Consider the following 27,571-nt stretch of genomic DNA (forward strand, 5'->3'; position numbering starts at 1 on the left):
AAACCCTTTCGAGGGCTACAAGAAACGAAGTGAGTAGCCTACAAGATTGAAGCTGGTCAGATAACAAACGAGTAAATGAAAACAGAATGAGGCGGAGAAGTGTGTGTGTGTGTGTGTGCGTGCGTGCGTGCGTGCGTCTGTCTGTCTGTCTGTCTGTCTGTCTGTCTGTCTGTCTGTCTGTCTGTCTGTCTGTCTGTCTGTCTGTCTGTCTGTCTGTCTGTCTGTCTGTCTGTCTGTCTGTCTGTCTGTCTGTCTGTCTGTCTGTCTGTCTGTCTGTCTGTCTGTCTGTCTGTCTGTCTGTCTGTCTGTCTGTCTGTCTGTCTGTCTGTCTGTCTGTCTGTCTGTCTGTCTGTCTGTCTGTCTGTCTGTCTGTGTGTGTGTGTGTGTGTGTGTGTGTGTGTGTGTGTGTGTGTGTGTGTGTGTGTGTGTGTGTGTGTGTGAGTGTGTGTGAGAGAGAGAGAGTGTGATTAAAATAGCCCAATTGCTTTTACAATAAATAAACATTGAATGTGTTTAATTGAATAGGAAAGGGGTTTAACGTTAGTGGCAGGTTGTGTGTGAGAGAGAATAAATAAGACAGCCCAAAATAAAAATAAAAATCTATTCTTTTTCGCAACTTTCCGCATATTTTGCAACTTCCCGCAATTTCACCGCATAAAATCACATAAAAACCCAGCATGTTTAATCGCATAATCAAGGATTTTTGCCCGCGTTTTTCTGGAGGGTCTAATTAAAGATGAGAACAGAGACATACAAAGGAGAAACATAGTTTATATCCATATCTGAACACATACACAATTTAATCTTCTTTTAAAAGGTCTTATGAAATAATTATTGTTAAGATAAAACATATAAGAGAGAATCAAATGATGCTACATACTGATCCCAAACATGATGAAGTACAGTGTATTGAATGCCCCCTTTTAAAAAGGGATGGTTGTGCTTCATTGGTTACTGTGAGAACTCCCAAACAGGTAGCATTTAGGATAACTATAAATTTAAAATAATCTCGTTGAACACTACCATTAAAAAAATGGAACAGTACAGAACAGCATGGATTCATAGACAACATCAGTAGCACAGATTTGATGATAAACGGCCTGAACTTACGGGTTAGTACGCTGAATATGCAGAGAACATAATAAATTCCTGCACAGCTGACAGGACAGGTATGTGTCCACATGAAGATAATACAGTCTTGGATGGAACATTTTTCAAGGGAAGGAGATAAAATATCACACCTGTCAGTCCAAAAGCTTATTTGACGTCAGAGAAGTACCAATACACCTACATGATATGTTTGTGTGTATGTGTTGTTGTGTAAACATCCTTTTAGTCAGGACAGTAAATCGTAGTTTTCGATTCTTATCATTTTGTTCAAGTTCCTTTCAGTCCACATCATGTTCCCTCGCTGGGAGATAAGAGCAAAACCGGCTGGAGAATTGATCTGAGTTCATGATGTTGGCCTGATAACCGGCCTTTTCATTCCTCTACCATTCATTCCTCCCCAAGATGAATTAGCTCAAGGCCCAACTTGTATAAAGTAATTAGTCGAGTAATGTATGTTGAGTGTATGCCTACCCAAGAAGAGGGCATGCAGCAGGAGGGGCAGATGTAAAGCCCAGTCTTCTCTCACGCTGTGGTCCACCACCATTTCAGTCATGAAGATCACTGCAATGTTACACCTGAGAACACACACAGAAATATAGTTAATGCACAAAATATCACCAATAACTGCTGCTTGCATGGGTTGTATAGTGGTGTACTGAGGAATGTGGTCAACCTTACAGGCGTTGGTTCAAACCGACTGTACTGTAACAGAGCATCCCTAAAGTTCAGCTCTGACTACATTTCTGTTTTTCAGATTCAAAACTCCTTCAATCAAATGAGTGATGCAACTAACAACTTTTTTCACAATGGGTTTATTCTGGTATAAAGAATTTCTATATACATATGTATTCACGGCAGAGTCCTGCATCGGGTACCCGACGGGTGACCTGCAAAAAAAGTGATTCGCGGGGGATTCGGTTCCGGGTTAAACAAAGATGATGCGGGTCGGGTCGCGGGTGTTGCATAATAAATGTATATAATATATACCTCTGCAGCGCATCAATATGCTGCTGAGCGCGCCACATTGGAAATGGCTGAGGTAAAGCTCTCTAGCGGAGAATACAGCATTTTCAATAACACTTCCTCAAGAGTGAAATCCAACGTCTGGGAATAATAATTGCACGTTTTCACTACTCATATAGGATATGCGGGTTCGGGTCGGTTTGCGGATCTTGTGCCGACGGGTCGGGTCGGTTTGCGGCGGGGCGGGTTTCGGTATTGCACGTCGCAGGTCTTGAAAATCAGACCCGTGTAGGTCTCTGATTCACGGTAGCTATATAACGGAAAATCGTCTTTACAATTTCCCAGAAAAGTAGTGTCCTTCAAGTTGTTTTTTCCGACCAAAATAAACCAAAATAATGAAATTTACAAATATAACAACGTCTAAGAATAAAAATAAATAATCGCTTGATTAGTCTAAACCAGTGATCTTTCTTTAAAATGACTTAAACCAAAAACTGTCAATTATACATTTATTAACTAATTGTTTTGCGTCTAAATCAAATCAATATATAGAAAAATGCTAAAATCCATACACTCAATAAAGAAAACCTTTATTCTGCATTGGTTACATCTCTTTACATGCACCTACGTCATAAAGAGGATCTGTATCAGCAAGTTAAGGAATGCGCTCGAGACAACTGAGACACTGAGAAAAAACATTCTTTCACTAAGTGCACGTCGTCATCTAAATCGTATACTAGAAACTGGTTATGTGTACATATTTCTGTTGTAATTGTGAGACCTCTCTTTGTACTGCAGGGCGATTACAATTACAAAGCCTTTCCAAGAATCTCCATCAATCTGTCATATAACCGTTTGCTCTGCTGTATATTCATCTCATCTTCACTAATGAATTTTGAGGTGTCGAAGGAGACGTGAGATTAGTTCATCCCTGCTAATATGCATTCTTTGCATAGCTGAGACAGAGCAAGCACGTTGGGTTTCATTCTGTGGAGTTTATCAGACCATCTGGGAGTAGGTGTAACTTTTCAGTGTGAGAAAAGACCTTGCTTTGCTGACTCTGCTGATACCTTACTGTTAAATCCATTACCAGAGGTGGGAAGTAGTGGAGTGCAAATACTTTGTTACAGCACTTAAAGGTGGAGTATGTAATTTACTTCAGAAACACTTTTTGTTATATTCCATGGAATGCTCTTAACATCCCGAGAGCAATGAATATCTTAAATGCTTTGACAATAAATACATACAAAAATGTCATCTGTGGAAGCCGTGGTACTGTAAAAAGCACGACCAATCATCTGAGCCGAACCGGCTTAAATAACTGGATGGCCTACCTGCCTGTCAGCCTTCCATCTCGTGCACAAACTTATCTTGTGCCCTCATTGGTCATGTGCGCATTCGTGTGTGTTGGAGGAGGGGCTCTGTAAGGAAGTGACAGATTTGTTTCGGCTGCGTACTTTCAAATTCTAGCGCACTCGAGCTGGTTTCTCCATTCTTACCTACCCCGCCTTTAAGTAAGTATATTTTTCTGACGACTTTTTACTTTTACTTCTTACATTTTTAACACAAATACGTGTACTTTCTACTTCTTACATTTTCCAAACAGGTTCGTTACTTTAGTTTTCATCTGTGTTTGGTGGCATGATCATTATTATTTAGAGTCATTGCGTGCCTATTGATTTGAACACGATCCGTGTACCCATCACTTCCTGGTCTTTTCTAAAGAAGAGGGACCAATGAAAACGTTGTCATGTTGCCGTTGTTCAGCATCGAAACATTCATTCGCTAACAATGACATTATTGTTCTATTAATATAAAGGGAGGTCAGTTACTCTTTAAAACTGTTGGTAGTTATGGGTATTTTTGACTTAAGTACATTTCGAAGCCAGTACTTCTTTACTTTTACTTGAGTAAAGAAGTTTAGTCAGTACTTCTACTTTTACCAGAGTATTTTTATAGACGAGTATCTGTACTTCTACTTGAGTAAAGGAAGTGTGTACTTTGGCCATCTCTGTCCATTATTGCCTCAGTCTGTTTTCTGCCTGTGTTTTTGTTGTTGTTTCAGAGTTGTTTGTCTGTGCATGTTTGCTTGTATACCTATGCAGTGGTCCTCTAGGTGTGATGGTTTCTGGGAGGTAGTCGACCAGAGGGGCCCAGCAGCCTCCGTTTACAGGCATGGGTAACGGCTGAGGATGGTTGGTCTCCAGGACACCCAGGATCCAGCCGGCATATGGCGGGAGAGGGTCCGCTACAAACACAATACAATTACAAGATTGTGTTAGTAAAAAATATACTTGAAACAAATATCTCAAACAAACGAGGCTCTCTCTTTGAACTGTAATGATATTTATTTACGAGGCGTTGAACACAGACCCTCAAGCACAAAAAGCGTTCTCCCACATGAATAACAAAGCTGTGACAAACAGTTCATGTTACAAGTCACTTAGAAAACCCCCCTGATCACCTTATGAAAGTGTGGGAAGTTCCAACATAAGCTAAGTCTCAGTTCACGTATTTCAACAACAAAATGGTTCTTCAGCATTACTGCAGCTGTAGACACTGACATTTATTTACATTTTTAAGTTTACACACACTTAGTTTTGAAATATTAGTATTTAATAGGGATTGATATCGGCCGATATTCACTCTCTGCCGATCGATTGGTGCTCTCTATAAATGCCGATCGGGATCACATGACGTAAAATACATGACACTTTTCTCTGTGCGCGGCAAAACAAGCTCGCCAAAATGGCTTCACCGGTCTGGCAGTTGTTGAAGGTGTCAGAAAAAGACAATAAAATGGTGGTATGCAACGTGTGTGAAGCAGAAATCCTATAGCTCCGCCCGCTGTGACGGACCGGTGAGAGAAGCAAAACACACAAGAGTTAGACCTAACACACTTAGCTATTTTATTTATTTATAAATATATTTATTCTTCACTGTCAGGTCACTCATTACTGGATCAGTGAGCTGCATGAGACGATACTGACAGGATGTCAGGAGAGGGAGAGAGAGAGAGAAGAGGGAGAGAGAGAGAGAAGAGGGAGAGAGAGCGCTTCCGCTCATTTCTCCCGTGTTAATCTCGTGTTAATCTCCAAAGTTAATGTAAACTTGAATAATGTACTTAATTTGAATTTAATAATTATGTTGGTTGTTGTTTGTGGAAGCGCCAGTGAATGAGCCCCATTAACTGAGTTTTAAACATCACTTTAAATGGAAGATCCCCATAGGCCCCGCCAACTCGATCGGATCGGCCGACACTGATCCCGGCCCCAAAATTGGCGATCGGAGCATCCCTAGTATTTAATAAAGTAATTGTGGTTTTACTTAAGAATATTCATCCTATGATGATAATATTTGGCTTAAGTTTTGACATTTTGCGAAATATTCCTATTTGCTTTCTTGTCAATAAATAATAGGAAAGATTAAAACCAACAATATCATCTTATTTTAGGCGAAAAATATATGCTTGTTCAGATTATGGTTTATGGTGCACAGTGTCTTCATAAAACGGTAGATTTGTGCGTTTATGTCTGTCTGGAGGGGTTTAGGGCAATTAGCATTAAAGTCATAGTTTGAAGTGGAGATCATTGACTGACAGGAAGAATCCTTGTCTTGAAGCTCTTTCCAAATGACAAGCAGATGTGAGTGCTTGTGGGTTGTGTGTGTTTATTACATTCAGTCTCATGCGAACCAAGACGACTCACCCTTCTCATCTTCGTAGGAGCCTCCGGAGCTGTTGCTGTAGCGAGACTCCAATCTGTTGTGAGCCCTGGCCATTCTGAGACAATTACAACACATTCAAAGTTAAAAATGTTGTCGTTTGACCGGTGTTCGTGCTTATTATGTGACTGAATCTTATAGTACTATAACGGATTAAGTCATATTATGTTGAAATATTGTATCTTCTTGCACAAGTGTCCAAAAATGTATTAATACTGACCGCTCTTCACTCTCTCTGACCAGCTTGACCTCTTCTGTGTCAGTCAGGTTCTCCTGGCCCGCCACCACAGTGTTACTGCTAGACGTGGTGCCTACACATAAAACATTTTTCAGAGACAACCTTTAGATTTACAGTACATTAAATCATCTGTAAATGAAAAGCAGTCAAGTTTAAAGTCAATGTTGAGATAAAAATGTCAAATATGACAGGGATTCTCACCTGTCTGTGATGTGGAGGCCTTGTTGCTGGCAGCAAAGCGATAGAAGGGAGGGTTGTCGCAGTGCAAGACGACAGGGTTCACGGGGTCCGTCTGCTGCAGCTCAAACAGCAGCTCCTCCATCGTCTGGATGGTGTTGTTGCGACACAGGTAGATCACCACCTTCTTTATCTAAAACAAATACAAATATACTGTGTTAATTAGATTACCCCACTATCAGCATATGGTGATGGTTAACATGTTGACACAACCCAGTACCTATCATTTAAACGATTGTACAGATCAATCACTTTGAAAACAGGCTTAGCCTTCAACTCTAGAGTGAGAGTTATTTGATTTATTAGACAAATCTCTTTTTAAATAAACACTGGCACAGGCAGAGTGCTTACCTAAGAGGATGAATGATGCTTCTGTACTTACATAAGGCAACAGCGTGGTATCACTGCTGACTCCACACAGGCTGACCAGGAACTGCAGGGCGATCCGCAGGTTGTTGCTCCACCTCTCGTTGGACACCAGAACGTTCCAGGCACTCTCGATCTCTGGGCCAGGGACCTCGTCTCCATACTGATAATGCGAGGGAAGAAAAAAACAGTTGAAAACAGGAGATTTCAATGGAAAAGGGGGAGGAGTTTCAATAAAAAGAAACCCTACCTTAGCAGTCATGAACATGAGGTTATTGAGCACTAGCGAGGTGGCCTGCAGGGAGCCCCATCCGCTGCCCCTCAGACTGGGGGCCAGACCCATGCCCTGCCCCGGACCGTGGGGTTCCTCCTCTGGTGTGCAGGGGCTTGAGGACGGGGGTAGGAGCCCCGTGTCCACTAGCTCTAGGTTACTGAGCCAGGGCAGCAGGTAGGAGAGCATGATCTGCCTGCCGTTGGAGTGGGTTGTTGAGAATCGCTGGCTCACCTCTGCAGGGGCCAGAAAATAGGGATTTATGTTTTAAGTGCCATGAGAAAGAAGAGTGTTCTTTAAATGTGTTCAGTACTACATTTTAAGAACTGTATCAGGAAGAACACTGGGATCTTTAATATATGTGCTCAAAGAGATTGTGTTGTTTTGGAGATTATTCTGCCTGCTTTAGTATTTAATACACTACTAGATCAGAGTGTGATGATGGAAAAACTGCATTTCAGGAGCACCTCTTTTTCCCTTATTTGGATTGATGTGAAGTGTTTGCTGTTGAAATGTGATCGTTTAAAAGGGACATAACAGTAGTAGAGTGTAGTGGAGTTTTGATTTGATTTACAGCTTCAGTTAAGATGTACTGTTCTACACCAAGTAAACATTTTTATTTTTTTTATTTCATCGTTTATTTAGCAGGGACAATGCAGAGCAAACAGTGCCAGATTTAGCTTTAAGCTAATTTCCATCCGCAGTCCCTCACATAAAACATTTAAGAAAATTACATTTGACAAACATAGCAAAAACAAAATACATGATATGCAAAAAGAGCAAGAGAAGCATACACAAGTATTTACCACATGGCAGTACAATACAGCAGCAACGACATATAAAGTGCAAGAGAAGATACAAGAGCTACATAAAGTGCGAGAAGAGATTCCCCATGATAGGATTCTAGTCATGACCCAGTGTTTTGTGTACACATTCACGGTGAAAAAGTTACCTGAGAAAAGCGGCAGTGTGAGCTCTGGGTACATGCTGGCCAGCTGGATGGAGAGTTGAGACAGGTTGACGCTGTACAGAGGAGGCAGGGGGCCGTGCGTTCCATACAGAATATTACCCGGCTTCTGCTCCACCATCCGCTTAGAGTACGCACACAGCTTAGACTCCAGCACCTGCAGACATATGAATGATCTTTTAAATTCAATACGCATCATCAGGTTTTGGCTTCATGTTTGCGCTCTTGTATTCACCTCTTTGCATGCAATTCATAAATATTTAACAAGGGAACTGTGATAACGAGCCCTTTATGTAAAATGTATGTTACCTGCATCAGCTGCATGGAGATCTCATATATTTCCCTGCTGGTGTCTGAAGCTTTGAACAACACCAGATTAAGAAGGGTCACAAGGTCACATGGGTAATTCCTGGCAAAGTAAGGAAGAATAGTCATTTGTTAGGGCAGTGTAGGAAAACGACATTTCAATTGTAGTTATAAGAGTTCAATGCCCATAATGCCATGTTGCACATATTTGAGCTATTTTTAACAACTGTAACACTCAGCAGTAGTTCCCCACCTGTTCCCACAGACGGTGGCGATGGCCTTGAAGCAGCCAGACGCCAGCTGGTAAGATCCTGTGAAGCAGCGGTCCACGGCCCAGTTGAACAGGTTGATTTGGTCTGGGTTCAGTTCTAAGAGCAGGATGACCACCTCACAGCCCAGCCGGTGCACCTAGGACAAACAGATGTTATTATGTATAGGATATCACAAGTTGGGGTAAACCAGAGGGCTGAAACTTCTGTATCAATATGTTAAAATTATTCAAATTTCTTAAGGTGTAGTGAAAAAACTGCAACACATAGTTCCTGTGCAACAAATAACACGCAACTGATCCCAGGGTGGACCTACCCGTATATCATGACAAGCCAAGATGTTGTCGAGCCATTTGTAAAGATAGCCGTCAGTGGAAAGACCCACATTGTCAAACACTGGACCGCAACACAGAACTGCTGACATGGCCTAAAAGACAAAGGTTTAGATGAGTTAACAATGAGGCTTCTGTAAACAAAAATGCAAAACACAGAATAACCCCTTCTGTTTTCTGAGTGTTGGTATGGCTTACTTTGAGAGCACAGTACTGGTAGCGAGTGATCTGATGGTTGCGGTCACTGTAACGGTCGAGGGGAGTAAACATGACACTGAAGGGTCCGGCCCATTGGCTGAAGAGGATGAAGAGATGATGTCTCAGAGACTGCTGAGGGAAGAGAAAGCGCCTGTGGTGGACTGTGGAGGGCGAGAGAAAGAGACGCGGAGGGTTAATATGGGAGACAGAGAATGTGCACGTAAGTCTGACTGGCATGAGAACACTGCAAAAGCTACGGCTAACATCTATTTCTAATGAAAGACCAATGTATTAGGACAGGGGTTCCAGAAGTGGGTGTCGCGACCCCCGAGATGATTACAAAATAAAAATTATAAAAAATTAAAAAAAAATATTAAAAAAAAATTGATTAATTTTATTTTTTTATTTTTTTAAAGATTATTATTAATAATAACGTTTGCATAGAAATGTTCAGGGGCGGACTAGCCAGCTGTATAATTTCCCCACAATGAGGCTCTGTTTCTTAAAACTTTACAAACAAATTAATTCACTTTGGGAGTCGCGGGCTGAAAAGCTTGGGAACCCCTGTATTAGGATATATGTCATAAAGACGTAAATAAAAGGAATTACCAGGAACACACTGGATGAGATTAGCCACCATCCCGCTGAAATGGGCCCTGATGTCTTTAAGCACATCCAGCTCCTTCTCATTCTCAGCCTCCAGGAGCATGCGGGTCAGATCCACATACTCTAGGAACAGGGCACCCAGGGCCAGGGAGTCACGCTCCAGTGCTCCATTGGTGCTGTGAGGAGGAGGAAATATTATTGTACATGTGCATCAGCAGGCTTGAAATTACAGAAGAAAGAAAGTAAGCGTATGATTGTTCAAAAACATTTGAATGTGTACACCAAAGTGCACAAAGAAACACCAAAACAAAGCTCAAATGCACTCAGTAGATTTAATGTGTGTGCTACCTGTCACTGATAACTCCTGCGTTAGCCAGCAGCTCAAAGATCCTCAGCAGCTGCAGCCGGAGAAGATCCCTCCTCTCTCTGCGCTTCTTGTTCTGAAAGCACAGGCAGGTTTTCCATTAACTACTAAAAGTGTCTTAATATACTGCCTGTTGTTCTGTTTATACTGGGATGATTGGTTTTGAAAGGGAGAATGACATAACTTTACTGTAGCAGTCCATTTTCATAAATACATAATTATTGACCAATGGAAACTTCTCTAAAGGCTGAGAGCGTACATTAACACATGACAGATATACTTCTACTAACTCTGGATTCACATTATATTTTTTCATAATGATCTATCTGGGATCAATAAAGTTAATCCGATCCTGATTCAGTGCAGTGTGTGTGTGTGTGTGTGTGTGTGTGTGTGTGTGTGTGTGTGTGTGTGTGTGTGTGTGTGTGTGTGTGTGTGTGTGTGTGTGTGTGTGTGTGTGTGTGTGTGTGTGTGTGTGTGTGTGTGTGTGTGTGTGTGTGTGTGTGTGTGTGTGTGTGTGTGTGTGTGTGTGTGTGTGTGTGTGTGTTACCTCAGGCCTACGTTCCAGTGCTTCCTTCATCAGTGGATGGAGTTCTTCGACTAGCTCCCTAAAGACAGGAAAAAAGGGGAAAATCAATTGATTGCTTCGTGCTAAGTGAGACGGATCAGATCCTCCCTCCCTGTACGTGGAGGACGCTCTGATTACGGGTTTGTTCCAGATAACCATCTTGTGCAACCCAAAATGTCCCTTGTCCTAAAACCACTAATCCTCAAACACACTCATGTAAGACACATTTGTCTGGGGAGGCCTTAATCTCTTTAATATCAATGAGCGCCCTGATGGCAAACATTTCAGGTTAAAAATAGATGATCTCTTCAAAATGAAATACCTGCCTTTCACAATGGAACCTCTGTCGTTTGAAAACATGTGATACATTTCCGTCCCTCCAACAGATTACTCTTCTACATCAGTGAAGCTGGTTTTTTGTTCTCATCTGAATGTCAAAGAGGCATTTAGCTCATCTCAGTTATGAAGAGAATGTAAGAACAGATGGGATTCAGTAACAGAAGAAGGCAGTGTGAAAAGGCTTTCTTATGTAAGAGATAAGAACCAAATCTAGCACATCATCCATTTTCTATTCTGCCTCTGTCGGATGGGGTTTCCTCGGTTTAGGCTTTGTGTGTTTATTCTCTGCAGAAGCTTACACCACAGAATAACAGGCCCCGGAACATAACAATAACAAACCAATGTTTTCACATTTTTGAACCGTCATCCGAGCATTGAGCAGGGTATTGATTTTGTTATTCACACATTATTGGATATCTTAATTGATAAAACAGCATCTAGCACTTGATTCTGTGTATACTGGATGTACATTTCTGCATGTTCCTGTTCCAGTACCTGAAGACAAGAGCGTTTGTGCATCCGAACCCCAGCACCAGCGACTCGGTGATCTCCAAACTCTCAGCTCTCATCAGTGGGACGAGCTGTTTTAAAAGCCAGGCTACCGAAGGAGTGCCTATAACCTGAGGGATGAACAGAACAACACAAACATTGGTCAGGCAACATTACCAATTCACTGCAAACATTATACATTTAACTTTAAATCCCCGTCATTATGAGACCAGTGTTTTCAACCATTTTAGCATTTTCTGGTACTTAAAGTGGATCTATCATGCTATATTTGAATAATATAGTGTAGGACCATACCTATATAAGGCATACTTATACTTTTTATTTTTCAAAATACCAAACAGATCATGCATTTTAGCCATTTCTCATTTCGCTCAATTCAACACTGTCTTTCCATGGGCTGATTCTGTGAGAACAGCACCACCTACAGGCCTGGCATATGTACTACAGCGTCTCCAGCGCTTTCGAACGGCAATGTCCGTGGCTGTCTCCTCCTGATTGGTGGAGTTGGCCCAATAGCCGTAGCGCCACTTCTGTGACGTCATAGAAGTGTTCAAATCTGGATCAATCTGTATCAGATCCGTTGCAGCCCCTTTTTAAGAGATTTGGGTATGGAGGAAAATAGAGAGGGTTGTGTTTTCTGACACTTGGTGGGTTCTCTGGAACACCGGGGACACATATTCATGTATAAAAGACGTACACAAGTGCATTTTGCATGATAGGTAACCTTTAAGTACCTTTAAATGAATAATCTTAATGCAACACTAAGCTGTCTGTGGCTCTTTCCTGCTGTAACGCTGCAAATTTCCCCTCTGTGGGATTAATAAAGGTATTCTGATTCTGATTCTGATTAAAACCACATTCATCAGGGTATCAGTTCAGAAAAACAATATATTCAATTGTGTCCCTTAGAGCTAATTCAACGACAAGTTTAATTTGAATTAGGTTTAATAAACTTTCATTTCAGGTACTTTGATCATTCATCTTTTTAAGCAAAAACGCATCATTTTCTAGTTACAATACCTCCAATGTAAAGATTTTGTGTTAACACTTATGTTTTAATTTATTCTAAATTACATTTTTAGGGTTTATGATTTGGTGATTTTGGTGATCCTGAACATTTCAGAGCCTAAAACGTAATAAATCTATGGAAAAATGATCAGTGGAATAATCAATAATGAAAAATAATATTGACCAATAATTTTTAAAAATCTTCATGGCAGCAAGTAAAAAGGCCATAACAAGGCGATGGCTCTGTCAGGAACCTCCCACCATCGCTCAATGGGTAGCCATAATTATAAACATTCGCAGTATGGAACACATGACTTTCAGCCTAAGACTAGAAAGAGACAAAGGTGAAGCCCTCTGGGAAAAATGGGACACATACCTAACACAAAGAGAGGATAACCTGTCTTGCACTTGGTGTTTTTTTGTTTAAGTAAACAATGATTGTTACAATTGTACTTCGTGATGGCCTCCTCGTGACCCCTTAGTTATAGCCGTGTTTCTTATTTATTTATTTTGTATTCTTTCAGTTTTGTTTTGAACTGTCTTTGTTGTATGTATTTTGTTATCTGTTCCCTCTAACTTAACTAGAGGGTTGGGATATGTATGTTACTTTGAGGAATTGTATGCAAAATCTACCATTGTTCCGAAGTATACTTTTATCTGATGTACTTGCTACAATACTGTCTGTGTTTTTTTCCCCTGTAAAACCTGAACATAAAAATTCAGTTAAAAAAAAAAGAAAAGAAAAGTAATGTACAGTGTATTAAAAGGAAACTGTGTGGCACAAACAGGCACCTTGTTGTCATAGGTGACGCTGCCGTCGGGCGTGGTGGCTGTGATCTCTGGTGTGGAGGCTCTGAGGTGACCAGGGGACATGATGCTCGGCTTAGCCACGCCGAGACACATGATCAGGTAGTTCCGCCACAGAGAGATGTAGTTGTCACTGGATCCTGCCGTGCTCGTCTTCTTCGCATTCACTGGACTGCTGCAGGAAGACAAAAGAAGAAAAGGGAGGTGATCAGATACTTTAACCGTTCAAAGACATACACCAATTGTTTTGCGAGACACAATATCATTCTATAATGAAATGTAAGAATGTAGAATATAATTAATTTGTGTCCTCGTACTTGGGGTCGACCAGAGGCTGCAGCAGCTGTAGCCGTGTGAAGGCGTAGGGCCAGGCGTACCCCAGGGCGGTGGGGCAGTGTTTGGGAAGGTGCTCCTGCCGCAAGAAGATGTGCAGACAGAGCACCCAGGGGTCCTTGAGACACTGAGCAAAGATCCAGACGTGACTCGGACTCTTCACGTCGTAGGAGCTGCTCACCAGCCGAGCCGTCCACTCCACCAGCCACTGCAGGTCAACATGGTGGTTGAGAGGCAAGGTGGACTAATGGAGAGGAGGGGAAGAATTTAAGAATTATACACAGCAGTGGGGTTAAGGGGTTTGAAGGATTATGATTTGAATAATTAATCAGATTGTACTGATACACACTTCATATAAACACACTTACGGAGTCAGACACAGCATGAACAAAGCTGTCCATTACAGCCGGGCTCAGCTGGTCCATGACCTCTATCATGGGTTTGTCATCGTCCTGGAGAGAGAGACATTTATAGAATCAGCTATTTTTATAACAGCGTCATACAATGTGAGACAATTCACAGCCTGCATGCGCTGCATATTTAATCGCAGCTAGAGTCAGGTGGATCTCTATCAGGGTATATGCAGGAATCCTGAAGTCAGATGTAAGACCTTTTAAGACCTTTTTTAAGACCCTTTCCATACATTTGAAGACCTCATCGCCACTTCCAGTTCTAACCGGTTACATTGGCGCCACACTTTACCTCACATTGACTATATACAGTATTGATTGTCCTTCCTCCTTATCTTCCAACCATTTGGACGCAAACTTGCATTTCCCCATAACGATGTTGCTTAGCAACCGGCGTAAATGGACCTTCTCGTGCTATCAAGCAGTGAGCGTGCGATGTCCTGTTCAGATGACGTCAAATCCAACGGGATGCCATAAATAAACTACACAGAATCACACTACACACCTACGCAATGATTACATTCAGGCAGAGTGTAGAATACAACCTCTTTGGACCATTTATATACTTATTGAAAACAAGCTACAACATTTAATACCTTGCAAAATGCAGTTTAATTTCTTTAATAGCCTTAATTTTCGCTAAATTGATTTATCAACTTTTAATACTTTTTAAGACCCCGCGGACACCCCGTCTATCTACTATCCATTCTAATATTTTCATGTCCTCTCTGGCTAGAAATTTGACAGTAGCAGCATAACATGTTTTTGGGGAAGAAGTGAGTTTCCCAAACTGTACCTCAGCATGTCCCAGAGCAGTGAAGAGGCAGCGTATTTCTCTTAACACGCCGACAGCCAGCTTCCTGGTGCTGATCTGACAGGAGCAGAGGAGCAGCAGAGCCAGGCCCTCCACCGCATGCAGCACTGAGCAGTGGGGGCTTCGCTCCGGCGGTCTGGGGCTGGACTAAAGGAGAGGGAAGACAAAGAGGGGGGAGAAGTCAGTAACATATATTACTGTAAATTGGCTTTTTAACCAGTAGCTAAACCTGTTGTTATGATAGTTGACACTTTTCTATGGTAAAAATGAAGAAATCCAAAGCCATCTTTAGCTCAATAGTGTCTTTTTACGAGTGAAAAAACATCCAGTAATCTCTGAGAAATCCTAGAGTGAACCAATGACCAAATGTGTCTTTAAAAACAGTTTTGTTTTTAAGAAGATATCATTTTAAACTCCAAACCTCACTCACTCCTCCTCGCGTCTTCCCCTGGAGCTGCAGCGCTAACCTCCACTGTGTGAGCAGCTGGAGAAGGAGCTTCACTGATGAGTCCTGCAGACCCTGATGGGTGTCTTGAACCTAAAACAAAACATAAATAGTGTATCAATAAACCAAGCCTGCACACACCGGAAAGGAAGTGTGACCAATGCAACATATAATGTTTTACTGTCGAGGAAGCAGCCTGTTTCTGTCGAGTTCATTCATACCTCGCGCAACAGGAAATGTGTGTAACCAAACAGGACGTCCTCCCTCCAGTCGGAGAAATCGAGCAACAGGCTCTGCAGGGAGTTCTGGGAAATAAGACGAAGCTCATCGTCCATGTGCACAGTAAGTCTGCGGGAGGGATGACATCATGATCAGAGTTCAATCAACAAGATCTTGTTTTACAACCTCATGGAAGGTAAACATTGCAGACAATTATCATCAGTGACAAGTCAACATAAAGAAAGATGTGTTTTGTATAGCATCAGGCAAAGTTGTCGTGTTGCTAACTGACCGTGAGAGCAGGTCGATGAGCTCCGGTTTGGACATGGCATCGGGAAGGATACGAGGAATGGCAGCCACACATGTTCTGAACAGGTCGATCTTAGGCTTCCTTTCACCACTGTCAAAGAAGGGAGGGGAACATTAAGCACACTAACCCGAAACACAGCTATCATGTGCAAAAGATAACAATGCATCTATCATAAACATGCAGTGAATACGTATCACACATCATTATCGTCAGGACTTGGGCCACAAACTCAGTCACAGAGATAGCTGTATTTATTTTCTTTAAACAATGTTCAACTTTAGTTATGATACCAGGCAGAATAATAACACCTCAGAGCGGCACTTTGAAGGGACATACGTGATCATGTCTTCTGGTTCTTTGTTGAGCATCTGGACGCTGGTGAGCATCATACATCGACCCACCTCTTTGTCTAAGTGTCTCAGGATGTTGTCCAGAGACTTTCGCACCTGGGAGTAGTACAATGACATGCCTGTAGAGAACAGGAAGTGTCAGTCAGTGTGTGGAGTTAGAGACTTCATTCATTCCTCTTGAAGGCCTACAGACACACACATACCTATTAGTTTGGCTTCCTCTTCAGTTAGTGTCTTGCTGAGATAAGTTTTCTTCTTCTTCAGAGAGTTTCCAGAGGGCAGAGTGGCCCCTGTGTTGGGCATGGGAGGCTCTCCGTCCTTCTGTTGCAGAGCATCTGCGATCACCAGGAACGCCCGGAGACCTATGTTCATCCGCTGGAGTAGAGAGAAAGCAGAGAGTCACAGAGAGTCTTTTTATCCAGAGCAATGTCACATTTGTAGACGTTTGAATAAAGGCACCAAACAGCCCTTGCACTTTGACATGCAAACTTGTGTATGAATGTTTGGCTGCCGTGTTGTTTTAAAAATGGTTTAATAACATTAATAATTCAGGGCCTTTAAATCAGGGGTGTCAAACCCAAGGCCCGGGGGCCAAATCCGGCCCACGACTTCATTTTATGTGGCCCGCAAGAGCTTGCAAAGAATAAAATAAGTGTATTATACGGTTTCATGCCGCTTTACAGAAGCACGTTGTCCATAAACTACATGTCCCACAATGCTTCTCATTTTGTGATATGCACACTGAAGAGATTTGCAATTATTTGTAATGAATTGCCCTAGACTTCTGCTTTCAGAAGTAGTTAATTATAAAGTTATTAACCAATCCGATAATAATCCAATGCATAGGCTACAATGTAATATAATAAATAATTGTATATATGTATAAATATATATACATAAAGTTACAACTGGCCCCTTTGAGTGCAACCTTAATGATAATGTGGCCCCCGACGAAATTGAGTTCGACACCTCTGGTCTAAATAAAGGGTTTATTTTTGTACTTAGAAGGGATCTTAAAGTGTATGTTATTTTCTACAGCACTTGGTGAATGGTTATGTTCATCTCAAAATCCTGATGTTTTGCTGAAAATGTCTTTATTATCCAAGCATAATAATAACAACACATTGGTGAGTCCTTTTACGTCTTCACTGTGGCTTAAAGAGCTCTCGTATCAAAATGAACGCAGCAGAGATATTATCTACTTTTATTTCATACATATTTCTTCCATGAAAATAAATAAATGTGGCACTACATTTCCCACCACTGACCGCAGACAGTTTGGTAGGAGAATCAGATGTGTTGCCTAGTATGCTAGTAAGGGCAAATGTGGCTTCAATCCGCTAGCCTCAAGCAGAGATGAGACAATACTTGCAACAGATGACCAAACTTCAAACAGCTCCCTCCGAACCACTAAAGACTTTATCCAAGATGTTACACAGACACACGAGGTGAAGCAATACCACTGTTGCATTCGCGGCTGGGAATCATTGGATTTGCTCTTTAAACAACAATGCTTTAAATTCTGTTCATATATAACCAGAATCCTGTCATCACATTGCATTATGATCGTCCCTTATAGCATCTCTTTGCTACAGCTTATAAACATCTTATTCAAAGCTCCAACAAAGGGCATTCAGTTCTCTACCCTCCCGGCTGACTGAGGACTATGGAAGAAGAATAGGAATGCTCGTTGTGTAGCATGGACGGGGTGATACACTGTTGATCTGTGTGCGAGTGTTTGCACATGATTAAATGTCTCTTTACCTCTGGGTTGAGACTGAAGGCTTTGGCTGGTTTCCCAACACTCAGCAGGTCAAATATGATCTCCTTCATGGCGAAATCCAGCTTCTCCTGAAAAGAGGACAAACAAACTGGTGTTACAGGATGTCAGAGTTAGTGTGGTATGAGGCAGCTAGTACATGCACTGTGTGTCGCCAATAGGACCTTTTGATTGAATAACTGATTTCTTAGAGAAGTAACAATCGTAAACAACATAAAAATAAGGTTAACATTTTTTACAGCAAATGTCATACATGCTGTTTTCTAAGTAACCGTGGGAACAGGTAGTGACATTAAAATTTTTTTTTAGCTTTTGACCAGTTTCTGCAACTCTGTCAACATGTTTTCTTTTATTAACCGGTGTTTGTGTTTCTTAGTAAAAAGAAGCAGAGTAAATCTTGGAAGTTGGCACATAGCTGGCTCCACGTTAGACACAACAACACACTTTACTTCCCATGTGCTTTGACCCAAAGAAAAGAGTAAAAAAGCTACATCTAAGCATCATGTGAGTTTGTGGATGAGAGTGCGAGGAAGTGTGATACAAACCTGTGCAATAAACTGGATGATCTTGACAAAAATATTAAGGGGCATGTCTCGGGGCACCACGCTCCGGCTCCCTTTGGGGAACAGAGTGGAGGTGATGGAGGTCAGACGACTGTGGGAGGAGGGGGAGACAAACACAAGTGAGAAGAGAGATGATTGTGGTTGTAATATAAGTAGAATGTAGCAGTATGAAAGTAGTGTGTAATGTGTGTGTAGTATGAGCAGAGTCATTACATCTTTTGTAGTAAATCATGTTCATGTCAATTTCAAGAAACTCACCAAACTAACCAAGCATCACTAAAACAACTCTCTGCATTTAAGGGTTTGAATTTAGGATAAGTTGTGGAAAATAAATCTCTTTAAAAACATCAAATGACAAATGTAAGTGTTCTTGTAGTCTCATTTGTTCACAGTATTACAGTAGTGGTTTTTATTCTCTTTTTTTGTTTGTTCTGTTTTTCCCTTTCCCGTTTTATGCTTATTTTCATGGCTCTGTTGTTTAAGTGATATTGATAAGCATTTTGTTTTGGTTTCGCCCGTGTGGGCATGTGCGGGTGGAGGGAGGGAGGAAGGGGGGAGTGTAGTGAATGTACTGTGATATTACAATATAAATGAAATGGCATCGATTACTGTAAACTATAATGAAATTAAAATACTTGTATAAAAAAAAAAAAAAAAAAAAAAAAACATCAAATCACAAATGTAAGTGTTCTTGTGGTCTCATTTGTTCACAGTATTCAAAACAAGGTATCACACTATAGGTAAATAGCACATATTGATGCTTAAAACTTTGAATTGAAGGTTGCATTTAACATCTTGTTAATGACATGTGGCTGTTACCTTTGTGTTCCAGTGTTGCTCTCACATTTTATTCGGATCATGTAGACCCACAGCAGGCGGTAGAGGGATTCTAGAGCCACACGTGCCATCTTGGGATCTTTATTCTGCATTCGGGCACAAGCAGACCAAAGATTGATTGTGTTTCACCAGGTGCAGTATTTCACATACCTCCATCATACAAAAAGGTTTCACACCGATTCATCTCAGCCATAAAAGACAAACCACAAGAGGCATTCCTCACATATTGTACCTTACAGACACACACTGTGCTTTACTGTATGCATAACATACATGGCTTTCCCAGCATTTAGAGCAGGGGTCGGCAACCTTTCTGATATGAAGTGCCATTTTAAAAAAAAATTGTTATCAGGGTGCCAACGATCGAGAACTATCAGCAGGAGGGCGGGGGAGCCTCGCTGGAAGCAGTGTGTGGACCTGTCATTGCAACTTACATGATGCCGAATTTAACAAACACATTTAAATAATTGGTTTAAACGGCATAATAATATGGACGATCGTCCGTTCTGTGATTCTCCAGAGCACACCTGTATTAGGGTCATGCAGAGTGAGATGAGATCGCTGTCCCTTTAAGAGAGAGAGAGGGGGGTGTGGCTTGTGCATGTGTGTGTGTGGATGATAGAGCAACAGTGAGGGAACGTGTATGTTTCTGGAAGTGAAATGAAGCAGCAGAAAAACAGAGGTCTGTGATGTATTTTGTGAAACAGAAGAACAGCTCAATAAATGCAACGGCCTCCCAAGAAGAGCTCGCCTCTCTCCAGTCATTTAAACTAAAGTGGGTTATTGAACCTGAAGCTTGTTGCTTCTGCCCTCCTCGACTACGGTCTGGGAGCCGACAGGAAAGTTCAACACACAGATGGCCAGTCCGCCCCTTTGTAGCATATTATTTCGATGAGAGATGAGCAGATCGCCACTGGGCTTTCAACTAAATACACAGCCACGCAAAAACTGCGTCATTTGTACAGCTCCTTATGGGTACTGCAATTAGTGAAGTGCTTTCCTCCGTGGTGAAACGATCAGCTCTAGACCACGGAGGAAAGCGGCAGAAAGTCGCTTGGAGATAAAGAGAGCGGGGCTGCGTTGCGTGCATGGATTCCTTCTGCAGGTAACCGGGAGACGCGCTCTTGCGGCGGTCTCGATCAGGATCCGAAAATACAATTTAAATATTTTTGCACACTTATTCCACTTATTCCTAGTGTGCCACTGGTTACGGTGCCGCGTGCCAACAGGGGTTGCCGACCCCTGATTTAGAGTGTGATCATAAACCAAAGTTCAAAGAGAAGTCTTATTAATGAGCCTACGTCAATCACTGTGTTATTAATGTAATGTAGTGTTCCCCTCAAAGCCAGAGCATTGGGTCGTGCTCGTGCAGCAGTGTGAAGTTCAGTGTTGAACGCTTGTCAAAATCGCTCCCCATTGACAGGAATCTATTGCACAGCCTGCGTTGTTTTCGTGTGCGAGTATAACACTGCTGGTGATCTTTACAAATAACCTCACTATGGTAATTCTGGCATTTGCATGGTGCAGAGGGAAAAGGCTGACCTTGAGGTTTGAGAGGCAGTTGTTGAGGAAAATGTGCCAGCGGCTGAGGAAGAACTGCTTCTGACTGACGCACAGCAGGCAAGTCACCAGAGGATACAGAGCCTGGTGTGAGAGGGGAGAAGACAGATGGCAGACATTTGCATCAGGCACTTCCAATTCAAAGTTCATTCATTTAATGTAAATAGAAAATAAAACATTAGGGCGTATTCCCAAACCAGTTTTCAACAGGAATTCAGCATATACGTTTATAGGTTTCAAATCTGAATAAAGTCACTTAAAAAAAGGCTCAGAATCAATCCTTTCAAGCTGATATCAAAATGTTTGGCTTTTCTTTAACGATTATAAATGGTTCCGTACATTATTCGAGATAATTTTTCACAATCAGGTTGCATTGGTTTCAGGCCCCATGAATCCTGTATTGGCCAGTTATCCTTTATCCTCAATATATTTTACTTTTCAAATTAAGTTTATTGAACAAAACAAAACAGTCTGACCCTTAATTCATTTGTGGATTATGTATTGTGATCACATTTTGTCCTCACATATGTGGGCAAAATGTAGATAACAACAGTTTAAACAAAGTTCCTAGCAAACCTAGAAAACAAAGTTCACACACAGGAATGTGAACTATGCGTCTGGTCTGTTCAATCATCTGCTAAATTCATGTTAGTCTGAAGTGCTTGCATTCTTAAACCCCTTGTCATGAATGCTTATGGAAATGGTGGGTTTGAGGAGTATATCATGTAACTGTCACTCCTTATCAAAGTTGGTATTTGTTATCGGTCTCCCTCCCATTTCAGTGTATCCCCTCTCAGGTACTCAAAAGGAAAAACAATTACTGTAATTCCCCACGTCATTGTCATTCCTGTCATGGCTGCCCATTCTGCTCTGACATGGGAGGCTATTGTTTGTTTGTACGCATGCATGCTAATGCGCTGGTCATATATTCCAGTGTGTTTACAGAGGGGTGTGTGTCGAGCATTGGATTTTTGCTCTGCAGTATTCTGAGAATCTAACGAAGGAAACGTGCGGACTGGCTGAGTGACATGTATGCAGCCCTGAGGACAGGAGTCTGTGGCACATCACAAATAGCATCTCAGCCACCCGCAAAAATAAAACACAGCAGCGAGGTGCCGTGTATTGTTATCCAATTAGTCTGCTGCGGATTGTGAAATCAATCCAAAGGCTGGGCAACGTTAAAGAGAAATACTAAGCAAAATATTGCCTTAGCAAGCATTGCCTTGCGCTATTTTTTAAATCGAATTATCGCAAGAATCTTCTAAATACCTCTTTTAAAATGTTTGAATTTACATCGTGAACATTTTAGGGTTTAAATATGAATCACTCGTTTCACAACAACAAGACTTGAGGAACTAAACTACAGACTAAAAAACAATAACCAGGAAATAATCAGGTTACATTTTGGTAAGAGATAGTTAACTGATTCATAATTTCCTTAACATTCATGGTTAAAACATTCAGGCTATGACAAAGCGAATTGTGATCCCGGTCCTGACACGAATGTCATGTTTTATAGCATGCTTGTTTAGGTGAGACCACTATCTTAATAAGGGAAATGTACTGCTTCTAGTTTGCTGATTTTCCTGCCCCTGATTTCCTTCTGCGGGCTAACATTGTCCCTCTGGCACTGCTACAAAAACTAGCCTGTTTCACTGCACACTGCACTCGTGTCTCCGGCCCATGGAGAGATAAACACCCACATGTTGGAGAGGTACAGTAAGTGCTTTCACCAATTAGTGTTAACAGAGAGGATATGAAAAGAGACGAGAAGTGATGAAGAGTACAGGTGAGGAGAAGGTTACCAGAGAGTGTTTTTTCCTAGAGGAAAGATCCAGTGTGGTATCGTATAAACTTTCGACGAAGTTACGTAGACACGGAACGTTCACCTCGTTCTTCACAGTCTGGGGGAGAACAACAAAAATGAGTTTATGAAAGTATTTTTTACCAGACCGCCGTTTCTTTATTCTACTTTACTTGCATGCAGGTCGACAGACAAGACACTATATAGTCACCATATTAAGATCATTCTCAAAATATACACATTATAAAGCAGAAGGATACACAGACTTATTATTTTAAAGCGCACTGAGTGGTGTTCTTAGCAGTGAGATTAAAATGCACTTACAGCTGCAACAGGTACAAGTATCTCCACAAAGAGTCCAGCTAATGAGTGTTTAATGTCTTTATCCTTCACTTCCAAGAAATACTGCGCACACTCCTGAAGACATAAATAGAACAAGAGTCAGACACAGTGAGAAAAACAATATGTGTACATCCTATGGACTAAGGTCAGCAGTTCAATCGCTTATTATGGGTTAAGGAAAAGAGAAACATTCTCACCACTGCAACAACCATCAAAGGGACAATAAGACACTTGTAGGACATTAAGACACTCTTATTACTCCAGTGGAACTTCTCAGTACTCAATAGGATAGATTCATGATACTCAACTGCTTCCAGACATGAATGTATGTGAAGAAAGAGCATGTCTGTCCTGAAAACACTTCTACACCAAAGCCTCTTGACAATGTGTTGGTATGTAAATAACAGTTAGGGGCCACACTGATGTATGCTCTACCTGCATGAACTGGAAGGAGGCTTCAAAGTCTTCCACTGGGTACATTTTGATGCGGAAGAACTTGAGTCCCATGATGAGGCTGATGGTGGACTGGATGACGTAGGGGCTCTGCTCCTTTGGCCTCAGCTCCTTCAGCTCCGAGATGAACTTCTTCTTCACTGCCGGGAACCTGTCCGGGTAATGGCGAGCAGATGTGAGATTGGCTCTATTCTAGTAAAGATCTAATAAATGTTGTCATACCCGGGTCTCAGCTTAGAGGTGGTATGGTTAGGGGGATTATAGTCAAAATGTTCTCATGAATGTTTATTTGCTAATATTTAACTAAACTCTTACTCCTGCGCACCTGTTTCCTGCATGTGAACATGGGTGTGTGTGTGCTTGCATATGTAACCACTATCCAAATAGATTTTTTACCAACAGTGCTCTGCAGGCCTATTATTAGAATGGCATCTGTAGGGGTGATGTGGAGGGAATGTGTGTGTGCGTGTGTGTGTGTGCACTTCAAGCGTGTGCTTAAGTAAGTGGAACAGTCATCACCAGCCTTCTGTTTAGTGCTGACTATTTAAATAACATACACATAAACCCTTTGATCCGTAAACCAAGCTGGAAAAACACACACACATAATACCAAGAAGTACAGTATGTGTCGAGGTTGTTTATTGCCTATGTGTACTGGAAAATGTAATACACTGAAAAACTTTAATCAGGTGGAAAACCCATCATCCACACAGAAGAAGGTCTGCTGAACCAGATCTAAAAGTATGGACTTTGATCCATTATTTGATCGATGACTGGGTTCAATTATGTGATAGCTCAGCCAATGTGTGTGTGGGCGTGTGTGTGTGACAGCAGTGACTAGGCCGCCCTGTGAACCTCCTCCATCACGGTAATAACCTCCTGCAGAATGGGAACAGGGCTCATCTCTCATCACATAACATTACGTAGACAGAGGACCATCATCTGGAGTGTCATTATCCTCAGTTGCCATCACACACATATTTACCAGCACGCACGCACGCATGCACACACACACACACACACACACACACACACACACACACACACACACACACACACACACACACACACACACACACACACACACACACACACACACACACACACACACACACACACACACACACACACACACACACACACACACACACACACACACACACACACACACACACACACACACACACACACACACACACTAGTGGCAAACAAGGATGGGCAGGCATTTGTTTCTTCTCCTTCCTTACTACAGAGGGATTGCCTTAGTAATTGCTGTTTCCTTTGGAAATGGGAACAAGGGGAGGACAGGTAGCTTTTGTAAATACGTGTTTGATGCAACACCCTGACCAGCACACAGCTGCGACAAGACCTACATTTAAAAAATCAGCATTCACTGAAAATAAAGTGAATTATTTGATTCTAAACTGTGAAAATAAAGAAATAAAGTCACGTTTAAATCTGAGTTGTATGTATTTCAAGTGATAGCCAAGCATTCCTTGTGAAAAGTGGCAAACAAAATCAAGGGATTTTCAAAAATTGATTTGTAGCCGATTGGGGATTACCTCAACACATTTAAAACAAACAGTGTGAAATAATGTGATGTCAACAGATCAAATAACACCCTGTTGATAAACAAACATTTCATGTGTATGCACACACAAACATACAAGCAGTATAAACATTGATTTTCACAGTACCTGGACTGAGCAACAACTCCCACCACCTCAGCGTAGAGGTCAGCCACTATGTGCATGTTAGCTGTGTTAGGTCCAAGATACCTGAGAAGTAAACACAACTATTAATACCATGGGCGACTGTGGCTGTGAGGGAGTGTGGTCGTCTTTCAACCAGAAGGTTGTGGGTTCGATCCCAGCCCATGCAGTCAACATGTCGATGTATCCTTGGGCAAGATACTTAACCCTGAGTTGCTCCCGATGGCATGGCCAACGGTGTGTGAATGTGTGTGAATGTTAGGTCCTAGAGTAAGGTACACTGCTCTGTATGAATGGGTGTGAATGGGTGAATGACATGTAGTATGTAAAGCGCTTTGAGGGGTCTTAAAGACTGGATAAAGCGCTATATAAGTACACTCCATTTACCATTTACCATAGCATATAACGATGTGCATAACTGTGATACGACACACAAACGTTTATAGATATTTTTGAATTTGCATAAATGCATTTTGATGTCAAGATTGTATGCTTATGTTTCAGCCAGTCAGAAAGTGAAGACAGTGTTTTTATTGCATTTCGGTAAATATGTTGTGCTTCTATGGTCATTCTTACCCTTCTTTGTATTTGAAGTGCTTGAAGGCCAGGTTTATTACTTCTTGGATGAGTCCATCCAAAAGAGGATGAAGGGGGATCTGCATTGAGATAAAAGCGTTATCATTGTATGCTGAATCAAGCCAAAAAAGTTTATGTGTTTTAACAAATTAATTTAAACGAGAATTATTGCTGGATCACACATATGCAAATTAGTTTAAACACACACATTATAGGTGTGTTTTTTTGTATGTTTCTTTCCCTTAACTGTTAAGTAGGGCTGTGCGATTATGGCAAAAATCATAATCACGAATATTTTTTGTCAATAATTGATATCACGATTATTAAATACGATTATTCATTGACTTTGAAAATATCAATTTATTGAACTTTAAAATAAATACAAATAATAATTTGAACAGTATCTTTTTAACTGTTGATTTCCCTGAACGTATAATTCAACTGAAAAACGAATACAAAAATTAATTAAATAAATGATACATTTAAATAAATAATATCAAAATAATAAATACCAATAAACAAGATCAACAAATATTTTGGAGCGCACTTCTACAAGCTACTAAACATATATTAATATGATAGATAAAAAAAAATTAGACCAAAATAAATGACATCAAATATGTTGCAGTGCACTGTCATAACCGAGCAAAGCAAAATAATCGTTTTTTCCTATTATGTTGTTTTCGTAATTGTGGCAGGCAAAAATCGTAATTGCGATTAAAATAAGATTAATTGCACAGCCCTACCGTCAAGTGGGAACTAAGCATTTTTCGTACGTTTTTGTGTTTCTCTTTTTTTCCTACGATACTGCAATGATTGGCTGTGAATAAGAAAATATGAAGGACAGACAATCTATTTCTATTTATTATTATTTTTGGAGAAAGGGGCAGGTAATAGAAGAAATATTGTCTTCTGCCTGCTCCTGTTCGGGTATGGTGTGTTTATGGAGACATGTTTTTTAAATAATTGTTATACATTGAGTTTGTGCATACCATGAACGGAACAAATACAAATGAAATGAAATATATTTATACACAAAGTATATTACAGAGTTAATCACCTGCTTCAAAACTTCTATAAGTACAAGAGAAAAGATGAAGTCTATCGACAGGTCTCTCCTCTCCAGTAAGTAGTCCTTCTGTTGCTCATCACTGACACAGACACAGGGAAACAAAGACAGAGAACATTAGTGTTGTGTTGCCTCTAAAAGTCAAATAAGTCTGGCAAGGACATACAATATTTTTACAGTAATGTATTCGACATTTCCTGTCCACCTGACATGGTGTTTGATTGTTTTTTTCTGTGTGTGAATGTGAAAGTTTAGACCTCCAGATCTATTCTAGAATCGCATGTGGGTGCAGAGAAGAGTTTTACAGTTGAATGTGTGTGAGCTGTTGGGTCCGCTCACTTTTTTGACTTGGTGTTGGCCCTGGGTCGATATTCGTGGGACTCGTCTTCCAGGCCGTTCTGCCTCTTGTACCAGTCGAACAGAGTCCTCAGGATGGACGGCAGGCAGTACTCTGCAAGAGAACTCATACTGCTGATCAACTGCAGGGGGCGGAGGAGGAAGAGCAGGTGAAGGTGAGTCAAGATAATCTCATTGTCAAAATAAAACAATGTTCGGGTCAGATGTGGACGACAGAGGATAAAAAGGGTGAGGACAGGTATAATGTGTCAGGCACACACGGACCTGGTCAAACTGTGTGTCCTCTCCTCTCTGCAGAGATTTGTTAAGTGGCTTCTCCTGTGACATAAGGAAACATACATGTAAGAAGAGATCAGAACGGGTGGAAACATTGTTTTTATGGAACTTTGAGACAGGGAACAGCAAGTTTAATGCCTTGAAAATAACTAATCCAAACGTAGACCAAAGTGTCACTG

The 27,571-nt window shown here is 41.2% G+C and overlaps 1 protein-coding gene across 13 annotated transcripts in view; it reads right to left on the reverse strand.

Moving 5' to 3' along the window:
• The window catches only part of fryb (furry homolog b), a gene marked incomplete at its 3' end in the record, with an annotated part of 62,900 nt that overhangs the window by 15,593 nt on the left and 19,736 nt on the right, over positions 1 to 27,571 (reverse strand). For 9 of the 13 annotated variants that reach the window (XM_079648741.1, XM_079648729.1, XM_079648731.1 and 6 more), the window contains exons 3-39: positions 27,381 to 27,434; positions 27,099 to 27,238; positions 26,751 to 26,841; positions 25,691 to 25,770; positions 25,100 to 25,180; positions 23,385 to 23,553; positions 22,932 to 23,024; positions 22,609 to 22,707; positions 20,786 to 20,887; positions 19,226 to 19,329; positions 18,389 to 18,497; positions 17,828 to 17,914; positions 16,267 to 16,438; positions 16,050 to 16,182; positions 15,696 to 15,803; positions 15,406 to 15,532; positions 15,161 to 15,277; positions 14,722 to 14,886; positions 13,884 to 13,967; positions 13,500 to 13,759; positions 13,168 to 13,357; positions 11,353 to 11,477; positions 10,501 to 10,558; positions 9,935 to 10,026; positions 9,590 to 9,762; positions 8,981 to 9,141; positions 8,767 to 8,877; positions 8,435 to 8,589; positions 8,185 to 8,284; positions 7,861 to 8,032; positions 6,888 to 7,144; positions 6,654 to 6,800; positions 6,236 to 6,404; positions 6,017 to 6,107; positions 5,781 to 5,854; positions 4,171 to 4,321; positions 1,582 to 1,685 (exon numbers count right to left, since the gene is read on the reverse strand). In XM_079648741.1, coding sequence (XP_079504867.1) covers positions 1,582 to 1,685; positions 4,171 to 4,321; positions 5,781 to 5,854; positions 6,017 to 6,107; positions 6,236 to 6,404; positions 6,654 to 6,800; positions 6,888 to 7,144; positions 7,861 to 8,032; positions 8,185 to 8,284; positions 8,435 to 8,589; positions 8,767 to 8,877; positions 8,981 to 9,141; positions 9,590 to 9,762; positions 9,935 to 10,026; positions 10,501 to 10,558; positions 11,353 to 11,477; positions 13,168 to 13,357; positions 13,500 to 13,759; positions 13,884 to 13,967; positions 14,722 to 14,886; positions 15,161 to 15,277; positions 15,406 to 15,532; positions 15,696 to 15,803; positions 16,050 to 16,182; positions 16,267 to 16,438; positions 17,828 to 17,914; positions 18,389 to 18,497; positions 19,226 to 19,329; positions 20,786 to 20,887; positions 22,609 to 22,707; positions 22,932 to 23,024; positions 23,385 to 23,553; positions 25,100 to 25,180; positions 25,691 to 25,770; positions 26,751 to 26,841; positions 27,099 to 27,238; positions 27,381 to 27,434 — 4,705 coding nt within the window. The remainder of the gene's footprint in view (positions 1 to 1,581; positions 1,686 to 4,170; positions 4,322 to 5,780; positions 5,855 to 6,016; positions 6,108 to 6,235; positions 6,405 to 6,653; positions 6,801 to 6,887; positions 7,145 to 7,860; positions 8,033 to 8,184; positions 8,285 to 8,434; positions 8,590 to 8,766; positions 8,878 to 8,980; positions 9,142 to 9,589; positions 9,763 to 9,934; positions 10,027 to 10,500; positions 10,559 to 11,352; positions 11,478 to 13,167; positions 13,358 to 13,499; positions 13,760 to 13,883; positions 13,968 to 14,721; positions 14,887 to 15,160; positions 15,278 to 15,405; positions 15,533 to 15,695; positions 15,804 to 16,049; positions 16,183 to 16,266; positions 16,439 to 17,827; positions 17,915 to 18,388; positions 18,498 to 19,225; positions 19,330 to 20,785; positions 20,888 to 22,608; positions 22,708 to 22,931; positions 23,025 to 23,384; positions 23,554 to 25,099; positions 25,181 to 25,690; positions 25,771 to 26,750; positions 26,842 to 27,098; positions 27,239 to 27,380; positions 27,435 to 27,571) is intronic. The other 4 variants (XM_079648734.1, XM_079648736.1, XM_079648740.1 and 1 more) reach the window with 1 other exon arrangement.

Source organism: Notothenia rossii, assembly GCF_949606895.1.
Source record: "Notothenia rossii genome assembly, chromosome: 9".
Lineage (NCBI taxonomy): Eukaryota > Metazoa > Chordata > Actinopteri > Perciformes > Nototheniidae > Notothenia > Notothenia rossii.